Source organism: Vulpes lagopus, chromosome 1 (assembly GCF_018345385.1).
Source record: "Vulpes lagopus strain Blue_001 chromosome 1, ASM1834538v1, whole genome shotgun sequence".
Lineage (NCBI taxonomy): Eukaryota > Metazoa > Chordata > Mammalia > Carnivora > Canidae > Vulpes > Vulpes lagopus.
In genome coordinates this window covers 119,616,072-119,629,403 of record NC_054824.1, presented here as the reverse complement: position 1 = coordinate 119,629,403, position 13,332 = coordinate 119,616,072, and the positions used below count along the sequence as shown (strand labels likewise).

The 13,332-nt window shown below is 35.9% G+C and overlaps 1 protein-coding gene across 10 annotated transcripts in view; it reads left to right on the top strand.

The window, feature by feature from the left end:
• ESCO1 (establishment of sister chromatid cohesion N-acetyltransferase 1) overlaps positions 1–13,332 on the top strand; it is a 66,113-nt gene that overhangs the window by 15,898 nt on the left and 36,883 nt on the right. For 6 of the 10 annotated variants that reach the window (XR_005987813.1, XM_041755091.1, XM_041754774.1 and 3 more), the window contains 2 exons: positions 5,945–6,047; positions 6,497–8,640. Coding sequence is in view for 9 of the 10 variants with exons in the window: in XM_041755091.1 (XP_041611025.1) it covers positions 7,087–8,640 (1,554 nt within the window). In the remaining variant the exon portion in view is untranslated. Of the gene's footprint in view, positions 1–358; positions 455–5,944; positions 6,048–6,496; positions 8,641–13,332 lie in introns of all 10 variants that reach the window. The other 4 variants (XM_041755157.1, XM_041755000.1, XM_041754624.1 and 1 more) reach the window with 2 other exon arrangements.

Here is a 13,332-nt window from a genome sequence, read left to right as displayed (position 1 = left end):
AATATGTATTAATTGTTAATGTTATTGATACGGCTTCTGGTCAACAGTAGGCTAGGCTATATTAGTAGTTTTGGGGAGAGTCAAAAGTTAAATGCAGATTCTTGACTGTGCTGGGGTTTGGCTCTCAACTCCTGCTTTGTTCAAGGGTCAACTATAGTTACTTTTTCCAGAATTGTAAGTGGAATCATACATTATGTACTCTTTTTGGCCAGCTTTTTTCACTCACCATAATGGTTGTGAGGTTCATCATATTGTTCCAGTAGTTCATTCCTTTCTGTTGCTGAGTACTTTTCTATTATACTATTGATATAACATATTTTGTTGCCCATTCACCTGACCTTTGTTTTTTTTTTTTCAGATTTTGGTTATTGTGCATAGAAGTGCTTTGAAGATTTTTGTTTTAAAGATAATTATTTATTAGAGCAAGCATGTACAAATGCATGAGAGAGTGGAGGTGAGGGGCAGAGGGAGAGGGAAGGGAAAGGGAAAGGGAGAGAATCTCAAGTAGACTCCTTGCTCAGCACAGAGCCTGATGTGGGGCTTGATCTCACAACCCTGAGATCATGACCTGAGATGAAATCAAGAGTCAGACGCTTAACATTACTGAGCCACCCAAGCGCCTCTGCTTTGAAGATTTTTTATTTTTAGATTTTAAAAAATTTATTCATTTGAGAGAGAGCAAGCACAAGCAGGGGGAGAGGGAGAAGGAGAAGCCTACTCCCAGCTGAGCTAGGAGCCCAATGTAGGGCTCCATTCTAGGACCTGTAGATCATGATCTGAGTTGATGGCAGATGCTTAATCATTTGAGCCACCCGGGCACCCTTGCTTTGAAGATTTTTTTTTTTAAGATTTTATTTATTTATTTATAGATACAGAGAGAGAGAGAGGCAGAGACACAGACAGAGGGAGAAACAGGCTCCATGCAGGGAGCCCGATGTGGGACTTGATCCGGGTCTCCAGGATCACACCCCAGGCTGCAGGCGGCGCCAAACTGCTGCGCCACCGGGGCTGCCCAAAGATTTTTTTTTTTTAAGATTTTATTCTTACTTATTCATGACAGACATACAGAGAGAGGCAGAGACACAGGTAGAGGAAGAAGTAGAGGAGAAGCAGGCTCCATTCAGAGAGCCTGATGTGGGACTCAATCCTGGGTCTCCAGGATCACACCCTGGGCTGAAGGCAGCGCCAAACCATTGGGCTACCAGGGCTGCCTACTTTGAAGATTTTTGAACATGGTTTTTACAGAGTCCTGCAGAATGAGTAGGATTTTTGCTTTTTTTTTTTTTTTTTGAAGATTTTATTTATTTATTCATGAGAGACACAGAGAAGAGAGGCAGAGACACAGACAGAGGGGGACAAGCAGGTCCCATGCAGGGAGCCTGATGTGGGACTTGATCCCTGATCCCTGGGACTCTAGGACCACTCCCTGGGCCAAAGGCAGGCGCTAAACCGCGGAGCCACCCAGGGATCCCCAGGATTCTTGGTTAAAAAAATCTTTGCCTGCCTCAAAGATTTTTGCTTTTGCTTTCTTTTTGAGCTTTATAGTTTTATATTTATTTCTTTAGTCAATCTCAAGTTATTTTTGTGGGTTGTATGAGGTACGGGTTGATTGTTCTTTTTTTCTTTTCTTCTATTTAGATTTCTAGTAGGTCTAGCACCATTTTTTCAGACTTTTCCCCCTATGGATTGTGTTGGCGCTTCTGCTGAAAATTCATTTGATCATAAACGTATGGGTCTGGTTTTGGATTCTCTATTCCATTGATCTCTGCTTCCTTTATCAGTATTACATTATCTTGATTATTGTAGATTTGTAAGTCTTGAAGTTTCATAGTATTTCAAAAACATTTTTTTAAAGGCTTTGACTAGGGATCCCTGGGTGGCGCAGCAGTTTGGCGCCTGCCTTTGGCCCAGGGCGCGATCCTGGAGACCCAGGATTGAATCCCACGTCAGGCTCCCGGTGCATGGAGCCTGCTTCTCCCTCTGCCTGTGTCTCTGCCTCTCTCTCTCTTTCTGTGTGACTATCATAAATAAATAAAAATTAAAAAAAAAAAAATAAAGGCTTTGACTATAAGTTTTAAGATCAGGTTGTCAGTTTCTGTATAAAAAGACTGGAATTTTTTTTTTTTTAAAGACTGGAAATTTTGCTGAGAATTGAGTTGATGTGATTATGTGGTATTCTATTGGTTATATATATAATTAGGTCAATTTTATAAGTAGCTTATACACCATGTTTGTTTGTTGGGGTATTCAGTCTGTTGATAAAGTGTTGCAATTATTTTTTTTTTTTTTTTTTTTTTTTTTTTTTTTTTTTTATTATTTATGATAGTCACAGAGAGAGAGAGAGGGGCAGAGACACAGGCAGAGGGAGAAGCAGGCTCCATGCACCGGGAGCCTGACGTGGGATTCGATCCCGGGTCTCCAGGATCGCGCCCTGGGCCAAAGGCAGGCGCCAAACCGCTGCGCCACCCAGGGATCCCAAAGTGTTGCAATTAATTTTATATTTGTCTTTGAGCACTTAATGCACTTGTGTCTGCAGGTGCATTTCTAAAGTCCTAGAAATGGAATGGTTTGAAAATTAGCATTTATAATTTTGATAGATATTGCCTAATTGTCCTGTATAGACATTGAATTATCTGCACTAATGTGAGAGTATTTGTCACAAACCTTTGCCAATACTGTGTTGTTAAACTTCCTGATCTTTGGCCAGTCTGATATGTGATAAATGGTTTTTTTGGTTTTTTTTTTGAAAAATGGTATTTTGTTTTAGTTCTAACTTCTATTATTCTGTTATTATCACACCAGCCATCTGTGGCTTTTTTCCATGAATATATCATGGCTATTTGAATATATCAAATAGCTTTTGCTATTTTTTGCCATTGTATTTCTCGTTTTGTTCCTTAAACCTGGCTTCTAAATTTTCTGACAAGGCTTGAAAGTCTTTCTCATTCTGAAAATAAATATTAAAATCCTCCCATATTTTAATCTATTTGCTATGTTTTAACTTTTAATTAATTTTTTAAAAATGTATTTATTCATGAGAGACACACAGAGAGAGAGAGAGAGAGAGAGAGAGAGAGAGAGAGGCAGAGACATAGGCAGAGGGAGAAGCAGGCTCCATGTAGGGAGCCCAACATGGGACTCAATCCTGGGTCCCCAGGATCAGGCCTTGGGCTGAAGGCGGCGCTAAATCGCTGAGCCACCGAGCCACCCACTTTTAATTAATTTTTAATGATTAAATTTTTCCTGGACATAACCTCACTCTTTTTTTTTTTTTTAAAGATTTTATTTATTTATTCATGATAGAGAGAGAGAGAGAGAGAGAGGCAGAGACACAGGCAGAGGGAGAAGCAGGCTCCATGCTGGGAGCCCGATGTGGGACTCGATCCCGGGACTTCAGGATCGTGCCCTGGGCCAAAGGCAGGCGCTAAACCACTGAGCCACCCAGGGATCCCCCTAACCTCACTCTTAAACTAAAATTACCCAGATGGTTATCTACTTATCCTGACATCAATTGTTGAATAATCTTTTCTTCATTAATTTGAAAGTAATTAAGTTAATAAGACCTTTTTATTTATTAGCTTCCCTTTTGCACTGGGCCTATTTTTGGAGTTTCTGTTCTCTTCTGTTACTTTATTGTCTGTTGATTTGTTGGAACTAAATTGTTAATTATTTTAACTAAGTGACACAAATCTACAGCCCATTACTTTTTAAGTTGATTTGTGTATGTGTTGTTGCTATAAACTGGTAAGTGATAACTTACTTGTATTATGTATTTCAGCTGATTGTTTATTTAAAGCTTTTGGTTTTGATTTTTAAATTTTTTATTTATACACCGTTATGAATTCACAGAGTAATAATTTTTGTGGATTTTTTTCCTTGCAAATAATAATTTACATGTATAATATGTATGTGGTCAAGATTTACCCCCCTCTGTAGAAGCTTGAGGATCATCATTTTGTCCTCATGATACACTTTTTAACAGCTTTTGAAAAACATCCATTGTACTAGGTGCTCTTGGCCCTTTCAGTCTGGAAGCTCATTTCTTTCAGTACTAGGAAAATTTCCTAAATCTTCATTTTCTTTTTTCATTTTTTTTTTCTCTTTTCTAAAACCCCAATTACTGGACTCTTGAATCACTAAGGATGGTCTTTTAATTATCTTCTTTTGTCTCCTACTTACCATCTCTGTCTTTTTTGTTTGACTTTGTAGGAGATCTTCATACTATCATCTTCTAATGCTTTTATTTTTTAAGGTTTATTTTATTTTATTTTTATAAGGAGAGGGAGAAGTGGACTCTCTGCTGAGCAGGGGTCCTGATGTGGAGATCAATCCCAGGACCCTGGGATCATGACCTGAGCCTAAGGCAGATGCTCAACTGACTGAGCCACCCAAGCGCCCCAAGATTTATTTATTTTAGAGAGAGAGAGAGAGAGCACTTGTGCTTTTTGCGAGCCCTTGGGGTAGGAGGGGGAGGGGCAGAGGGATGAGTCCTAAGCAGAGTCTGTGAGTGGGAGCCTGGTGTGGGGCTTGGTTTCACAACCCTTAGATCATGACCTGAGCCAAAACCAAGAATTGGATGTTTTACTGACTGTGTCATCCAGGCACCCAGGCCTCTTCTAATGCTTTTATTGACTTTTTCATTTCTTTTATATTATTTTTAATTTGTATGTGTTCCTTTTTTACTGTGAATGTTCTTGTATATTTGTTTCATGAATAGATTAGCTTATTTTTAATTTTTGGTTTCATGTAGTTTCTGCCAAGCTATTGGTTTCCTTGTTTTGTTTTTTTTTTTTTCCAGATTTTCCTCATATATATCGTGATTCTTGTTTATTTGCTCAGAGTTACAAGTGAGACACTAAAAACTAATTTGGAAGTTTTGTGTGTTTGGATGGTAGATGGGCTGGTGGTTTCTTGACTATACGGTGCGTGAGTGTGTGTGCACGAGCACAGGCACCCACAGGTGCATGCACACGCTTACTTACTATGGGGTCTATCAGTATGTTTTTAGATCTTTTACCTTTAGGCCTGTCAAATTCATTAAAAAACGCTCTTCTAGTTTCCTTCCAGGAAGATACAGGGTTGACTGCTTCCTCTAGAAGTTTCTTGAGTAGGCAAAGAGAACTTCAGATGGAGGGAGTGGATTTCAGCAATCAGTATGTGTATTCCTACTTATCCCCTCTTGTCAGCATGATACTGCTTCCCTTACCTGTCAGTCTTGAGCCCCTAGACTAAAGCACTTTTGTTATACTCTTTCCAGAGATTTATACTAGGGTCTTCGGGGTTGCAGGGGCAGTCTTCTGGGTGCTTGTAATTGGAATGGCAGTTTTGGAATCTTTCTGTTTTTTTGAGTCCTGTTTTCATTCTCATGTCCTGTGGAGCCTAGAACTGGTAGTTCCTGAGTTTGGGGGATTTTATGGTTCTCCATTTCCAGCTTAGGATTCAAGCTTTCTTAAGTCTAGAGGTTACTATTTGTCATTCTTTGTAGCTTCCATATTTTTTATTTTTACCATTTACTCTTTTTTTTAATCCTTCAGGTTTACGGTTTTATCTTGTTTTAATCTATTGCTTTTTTAAAGTAGGTTTTATGTGAGAGTAAACGTGTGTGCTTAAATCTGCCCTTCAAACTGTGTATCAGTGTTTTCCTATGTACAAGTAGTTATGTGCACTTTTTTCCTCAAAATAGGATTTTACTTTACCAGTTTAACCATTATGTGTATGGATTATGAATTGCATTTTGTATTTAAAAATTTTTTTCTATGACATGAAATGGATAGTTTACTTCAGGTTAGAAATACTAAAATTAAACGGTGTGTATATAGTAAATCCTGAGGACTAATGATGGGACAGCGTAAAATTGTGGAGTATTGTGTTTAATGAGTGGTGAATGAATCATTTGCATCTTTGTGCCTTTTAAACATTTTTAAAAACCTTTTTATTTTTTTAGGTGCTGTGTAATGTGTTAAGAGGATACTTTAAGGAATGATTTTGCCAAATTTTCATGAGTTATGGTGGCTGAAAGATCAATTCTGTCTTGTGGGAAAAGAATTGTAAGTAACATCAAGGAATAAACTGATTTTTGACTATTTTATGCTTTTTTTAAATTTAAAGATTTATTTATTTGAGAGAGAGAGAGAGAGAGAGAGAGACGGAAAAAACACAAATGGGGAGGAGAGGGAGAAGCAAGCTCCCTGCTTGGCAGGGAGCCCAACGTGGGGCTAGATCCCAGGAGGCTGGGATCATGGCCCAAGCTGAAGCTAGATGCTTAACTGACTGAGCCACCCAGGCACCCCTCAACTATTCTATGCTTATATAAAATAAGTTATTGATTGTTCATAAGGATGTAATTGGGATACTCTATTCTGTTAGCCTTAAATATACAGACTAAATAAAAAGGAGAGGTTGGATTTATATAAATAAGATTATTTTTATATAGTATTGCATTGCCGTATTTCTTGGATTGTACAAAATTTAATTTTATTTTTTTTTAATTTTTCAGAAATGGCAGCACAAAAGGAAATCTCTATTAATAGAGTATTTTATTAAACGAAAGAGGTTAGATAAGAACTTTAAACTAACAGTCTCAGCAAACAAGGAAAGAAACCTGTTAGCTGTAAGACATGTTTCAAATGAATCGAAGTCCAGTAACTGTAGACTTCAGAAGAAAAAAGTTTTCAAAATCTTTGTCAAAACAGGTCAGTGATAAATAACTCCTCCAGTAATAGGGCTAGGCCTGAAAACCATTATTAATTGAAAAATTAACAAAACAGATCGAACCTGAATTAAGTTTTTTTTTTCATAAAAAGCTTTAGAAATATCAAATTAGAATTAAATTTTCCTCAAATTTCTATTGCCTTGTCCAGAAGTAAAGCAAGTATCTTTCAGGCTTCATACCAGCTTTTCTCATGTCCTAGGGATGACTGAAACCTTACTTGAAGCAAACTAGTATTTTTGTTGAAAATGTACATCAGCCTCAAAGTTGATTTTTAAGACCTCCTCAATAATAATACTAGACATTCAGCATTCACACCTACCAGGACACGAAAATCCTCTCAAAAGCTACTCAGAAAAGGAGGACTTTACTCAGGAATGATGTCCATTCAGGAGAAATCAAAAGAAAATTCCTCCAATGTTATTAAAAAAAGTGAAGATAAGAATTTAGAGACACAAATTCAAGGTTCTCAATCAAATCTGGCAAAAAAATCAGGTCCAAAGGAAACTGTAAAATCACTGGTTAAATCTTCTAGTGAAAGTAAAATAAATCAGCCTGAATTAGGAACATGCATGAGTACAAGGTCAGCAAAAGCTGCATCCAGTGATAAAAAAGCTAGTAAATCCAGTAGTAAAAATATGGTGACTGTGAAGGGACATTCACAACAAGATTCTACAAAAAAAAAGAAGAAATTACCTCAGAAAAATTCAGTGCATGGAACTTCTAAATCAAATGAACAACTTAATCGGAGATCACAAAGACTACAACAGTTAACAGAAGTTTCAACAAGGTCTCTGCGTAATAGAGAAATTCAAGGTCAAGTTCAAGCAGTTAAACAGACTTTGCCACCAAGAAAAGAGCACTGTAACAATTCTCAAAATAAATCTAATAAAGTTAAAACAAGTCAAAAACATGTGAAAAGAAAAGTACCAGAAATAAAGTCTGATTCTAAAGAGGATGAACATCTAGTAACTAATGAAGTAATAAATTCCCCCAAGGGAAAAAAACGCAAAGTAGAGCATCAAACAGCTTATACTTGTAGTTCTCAGTGTATAAAAGGATCTGAAAAGTATCTTCAGAAGAATGTTAAGAAAGAGGAAACAAAATCTGTGCCTGTAACTTCTGAGATAAAAAGTTCAAAAATGATTACTTCAGCGGTCTCTAAAAAGAATGAGGTAAAGAAATCAGTTCATACGCAAGTAAATACTAGTGCAAAATCCCAAAAAAGTCCACAGCCATCAGTGCCTGAACAAAGTGTAGATAATGAGCTGGAGCAAGTGGGAAGGAACAAACGAGGTAGCATTCTTCAGCTTTGTGAAGAAATTGCTGGTGAGATTGAGTCAGATACTGTAGAGGTAAAAAAGGAATCTTCACAAATGGAAAGTGTAAAGGAAGAGAAGCCTACAGAAATAAAATTGGAAGAGACTGATAATGAAAGACAAATACTTCATCAGAAGGAAACAAATCAGGATGTTCATTGTAATCGTTTCTTCCCCAGTAGGAAAACAAAGCCTGTGAAATGTATACTAAATGGAATTAACAGCTCAACTAAAAAGAACTCCAACTGGACTAAAATTAAACTCTCAAAGTTTAACTCTGTGCAGCAAAATAAATTGGACTCTCAAGTTTCCCCTAAATTGGGCTTAATACGAACCAGTTTTTCACTACCAGCCTTAGAAATGCATCATCCAGCCACTCAAAGTACATTTTTAGGAACAAAACCACATAATGATAAAAATATAGCTTGCCAGCAGGAAGAAATGAAAGAAATTAATTCTGAAGAAGTTAAAACTAATGATATTACAGTTGAAGTTAATAAAACCACAAAAAGGGCTCCTGAAAATTGCCATTTGGATAATCAGATAAAACCACCTCCTGACCCACCATTGGATAACCAGATGAAAGAGTCTTTTGAATCAACACCAGATAAGGTAATTTTTTTTCATTATGTGCAATAGAGGTACATGAATACTTTCTATTAAATAAATTTTTACAGCATATTTTAGCGTAAAAATCAAGTCATAAAAACAGTCATTTGTTAAGGTAGCCTATTCAATTGTTAGTGTTGTATTCAGTCTTGTAGTGAGTGATAGAACTTAGTGATTTCTTTAGATGTCTGGCATTTTATATAAATGCTTCTCATTTCTTATTTTTACCTTTTGTTTTTTTTTTAATGTGAACTGTAAACCTGTTGAATTCTAGCTTTTTTTTTTCTTTAAAAAATTTTTTTTGAGTATAATTGACACACAGTGTTATATTAGTTTTTGGTGTACAGCATCTCTATATGTTCTGCTTTGCTCACCACAAGTATAGCTATCACCTGTTACCATATAATGCTATTATAATACCATTGACTGTATTCCCTATGGTCTTCCTTTTATTCCCATGACTTCTTTTTTTTTTTTTTTTTTAAAGATTTTATTTATTTATGAGAGACACACAGAGAGAGAGAAAGGTAGAGACATAGGCAGAGGTAGAAGCAGGCTCCACTCATGGAGCCCAACGTGAGACTCGATCCTGGGACCCCAGGATCACACCCTGGGTCGAAGGGAGGCGCTAAAACCTCTGAACCACCCGGGCATCCCTCCCATGACTTATTCATTCCATGACTGGAAACCCTGTATCTCTCACTCCTTTCACTCATTTTGCCCATTCATTTACCCCTAAACTTTTCTTTAACACACTGATTTGCTTTTTCTTTTAATTGTAACCATAGAAACTATGTTTCATAGTGACTAAAATAAAGATTAAAGTTGGGCCTTGGGATCCCTGGGTGGCGCAGCGGTTTGGCGCCTGCCTTTGGCCCAGGGCGCGATCCTGGAGACCCGGGATCGAATCCCACATCAGGCTCCCAGTGCATGGAGCCTGCTTCTCCCTCTGCCTGTGTCTCTGCCTCTCTCTCTCTCTCTCTGTGACTATCATAAATAAATAAAAATTAAAAAAAAAATAAATAAAGTTGGACCTTATTCTGACTAAATTGTTAAAATTAATTTCACCTTGGCACAAATCAACCCACTTTTTTCCACCTGATAAAATCTAAAAATTAAACATTTCTATTTAGCAGGAATGCTTAAACTTAACTTAAAACTTAAAAGTTTGGGATCCCTGGGTGGCGCAACGGTTTGGCGCCTGCCTTTGGCCCAGGGCGCGATCCTGGAGACCCGGGATCGAATCCCACATCGGGCTCCCGGTGCATGGAGCCTGCTTCTTCCTCAGCCTGTGTCTCTGCCTCTCTCTCTCTCTCTCTCTGTGACTATCATAAATAAATTTAAAAAAAAAAAAAAAATTAAAACTTAAAAGTTTGACTTGTGTGACCATTTTGAATAGTTGGGTAAATAAAATGGCTGAAAGATATAAATAATTCAGTTTTAGTTTAAATAAGATTGTAGTGGCCAATAATTTTTAAAATGGGAAAGTAAACTGAAAAACAATATCTAAAAGTAAATGGAATCTAATAGCTAGAAGAAACTTTAATGATTATATGAGGAAGTAGTTGGAAACTAAAAGCACCTGTGCCAATTCTTTTCAAGTTAAATCATAGGCAAAATTCCAGTATATAAACCCATAAGCAAAATTTTTTTTTTGCATGGAACATGAAGCTCTATAATACAGATTTGAAAGACTTCACTAATTTGTTTCAGTTGTTTAGTTTTGTAATGAGAAAACTGAGTGCAGTAGAGGAATGTGATGTAGGTCACATGCTTGGGAGCACAAATAGCATTGAATTTTCAAGTATTCTGATTCTCAGGTCAGCATTTTTTCTATAGTTACATACTTTGAACATGAGATCATTTGAGAAAAAAATCATTGTGAGGAGAGAAAAAAGTCAGGTCATCTTAAAGTTTTGGTAATTATTTAAAGTTCTCTTTAGAGATATTTTGTTCTAGGAGCAAATTTGAATGAGTGAGGAGTCTGGGCTTTATGCCAGAAGCCATGAAAATAGATCATTGTCTCTTCCAGTGGAGTACAAATCAAATTAAAGGGAACAGATACCATATGGTACTCTTAGATTTTATTTTCTGAACAAATGGAAATGAAAGCATCAATTAGAAGATAATTATTCAAATAGTGATAGTAATTAGAAGTAGTGAGTGGTAGTGTGAATAACAAGTGTTCCTTCCATCAGAGATGGAGTGGCTTTCTATTCAGGGTATGTTTTGTCAGCAGATTGATAGCTATACTCCAGGTGTTAGCTGCAGAGTTTATCTTGTACTCCTTGCTTCATAAATGCCTGTCAAAACTCAGTTTGTGAAATAAGTCATGGGGAAAAAAAGGCATAGCATAAGGAATATAGTTAGTGATATTGTAGTAGCATTGTTTGATGACAGATGGTAGCTATCCTTGTGAGCATAACATAATGTATAGGGAGATGTTGAATCACTATGTTGTACAGCTGAAATTAATGTAACATTGCTAAAATAAAAAAAAAATAAAAAGAAACCTCAGTTTGTGGAGAATTATATTGAAGAATAAGAATTGTAACTCTGGACTACTCTACTAGAATAGAGATGCTTGCTTAATTAGATCACATTATTTTGACCTCTAATATTGCTTTTACTGGAATGTGCTTTGGATTTGTGTAGTCTCTCTCTCTTGAGGTATATTGTGAGAAACCATCCTATGAAACTTTTGCTAAAAATTTTATTTATGTTTGTAAATTCTTGAATATTTCAAACATTCAGAATACTACAGAAACTAACATTACACTGTGTCTACCACCCCAATTTGACAAAAACTAACATTTTATTGAATTCAGGTCTTTTGAAATAAGAAAAGTACGTTACAGGTAAAGGAGAAGGCTATGTCTCGTCTTTCTATTCACCTTTCTTCCCAGAGTTAAACATGTTTGTGAAGTTGGTGGGCATCTTTTCTTTATTTTTATGATCTCACTGTGTATGTGTATATATATCCACAAAGAATACTTAGCACTGTTTGTATTTTAAATTGTCTTATATGTATGTTTAATGTTATAATGTCTTAAGTGTTTAAAAGTTAAATACTAACATAGTTGGTGTATATGTGTGTGTGTATAGTTTTTTGCTACTTGGTTTTGTGCAGTCAACATTTGATAATAATGTGTGGGTATCTTAATAGCTCTACATGAGTATACCACAGTTTATGTTTTCCTCTTCTAAAGCCCTTTTAGGTTGATTCTATGCTTTTCACCAATACTTTTAATGTGATCACTTCCACGGAATGATCAGAGAATATGGTAACCATGCCAATTCAAGACACAGTTGTGCCTGCTGTGTCCAAGACATTGTTGCTAGGGCTACAGAAGAGGAAATGTTTCCTGTCTTTAAGGAATTGACATTGTAACAGTCACTTAAGAGATTTCTCTTCATGTTATAAGCACTAAGAATTGAGGTAGCTTAGTTCAATCATCATAATAGCTTTTGGCTAATGACATAATAGGCCTTTGGTGAACACAGCCTCTTTGTTAGAGGAGAGCTTCATAGAAATTGTCCCCACAGTCTGCACTGTAGTTTCTGTTATTACCTACATATTACAGGTGAAGAGATGGAGGCTTAGAAATTAATTTATCTGAGTGACATATAAGTGGTAGAGCTAGGATTTAAACTGAGATTGGCTTCAGTGTTTTAACAGGGTTATACTTGGGGAGGAAGGAAAATATAAAAATAAACCTTACATCATGAAATCTTTTCCTATGGCTGCCTGTAATTTTTATGTGAGTTTCGGCAGTACAGAAAAATGATCATGGTTGATAAGGCTATAAGCATTTGGTAGGCTTCTTTAAATTATTTGAACTTCATGAATTTTAAAGCCTAATTATTTTATGATTTGTTTTTTTAGGTTGGAAACTTACTAAATTCTTCCCTATTTAATGGAGATTAGTTAGTAATTTGTCATGGTTCTTGTTTTTAATTATTCTGCTTTTTCAATGACAAAAATTGTTCACTTTTCCAAAAATACTCAAAAATAATGTTATGTGTTGCGTGTAATAATCACAGTACAGATAGAGCCAACGTTGATAAGAGTTTGGAGTATTTTCTTTTGGTAGTTATTATCAGCTTTGACATTGTTTTGATTTAAATACAAAAATAAATATAATATGATCATTGCTCTTAAGAGTTACAGAAGATGAATAAAAAATAATTGATAATAGTGATAAGGACGGAAGAGGTAGAGGTGAAATAGATGGAGAATTATTCACAAATTGGAAAAAAGGCATGGAGAAACTTGTAGAAGGCTTCGTGGAAGAGGTTAATATTTAAATAATGAGTTTAGTTGAAGCAGGGGAAAGGTTCTAGGTTGGCACTATCCAGTAGAAATGTAATATGAACTGCATATATTACTTAAGATTTTCTGGTAGCCAGCTTAAAAGAACACACTGGTAAAACTAATATATATTTTTAATTGTCATATAAAAATACTATCATTTCAGCATGTAATTAATTTTAAAAATTGACCTATTTTACTTTTTTTTGTAGTAAGTCTTAAAAATCTGGTGAATGATTGACAGTTACAAAATAATCTCAAATGAATCATATGACATTTTAAGTGCTCTATAGTCATATGAGGTGTGGCTGCTGTATTGGACAGTGCAGATTTACATAGATGAAACAGAAAAAGTGTAGAGCTAGGCAGATACAGAATATGTC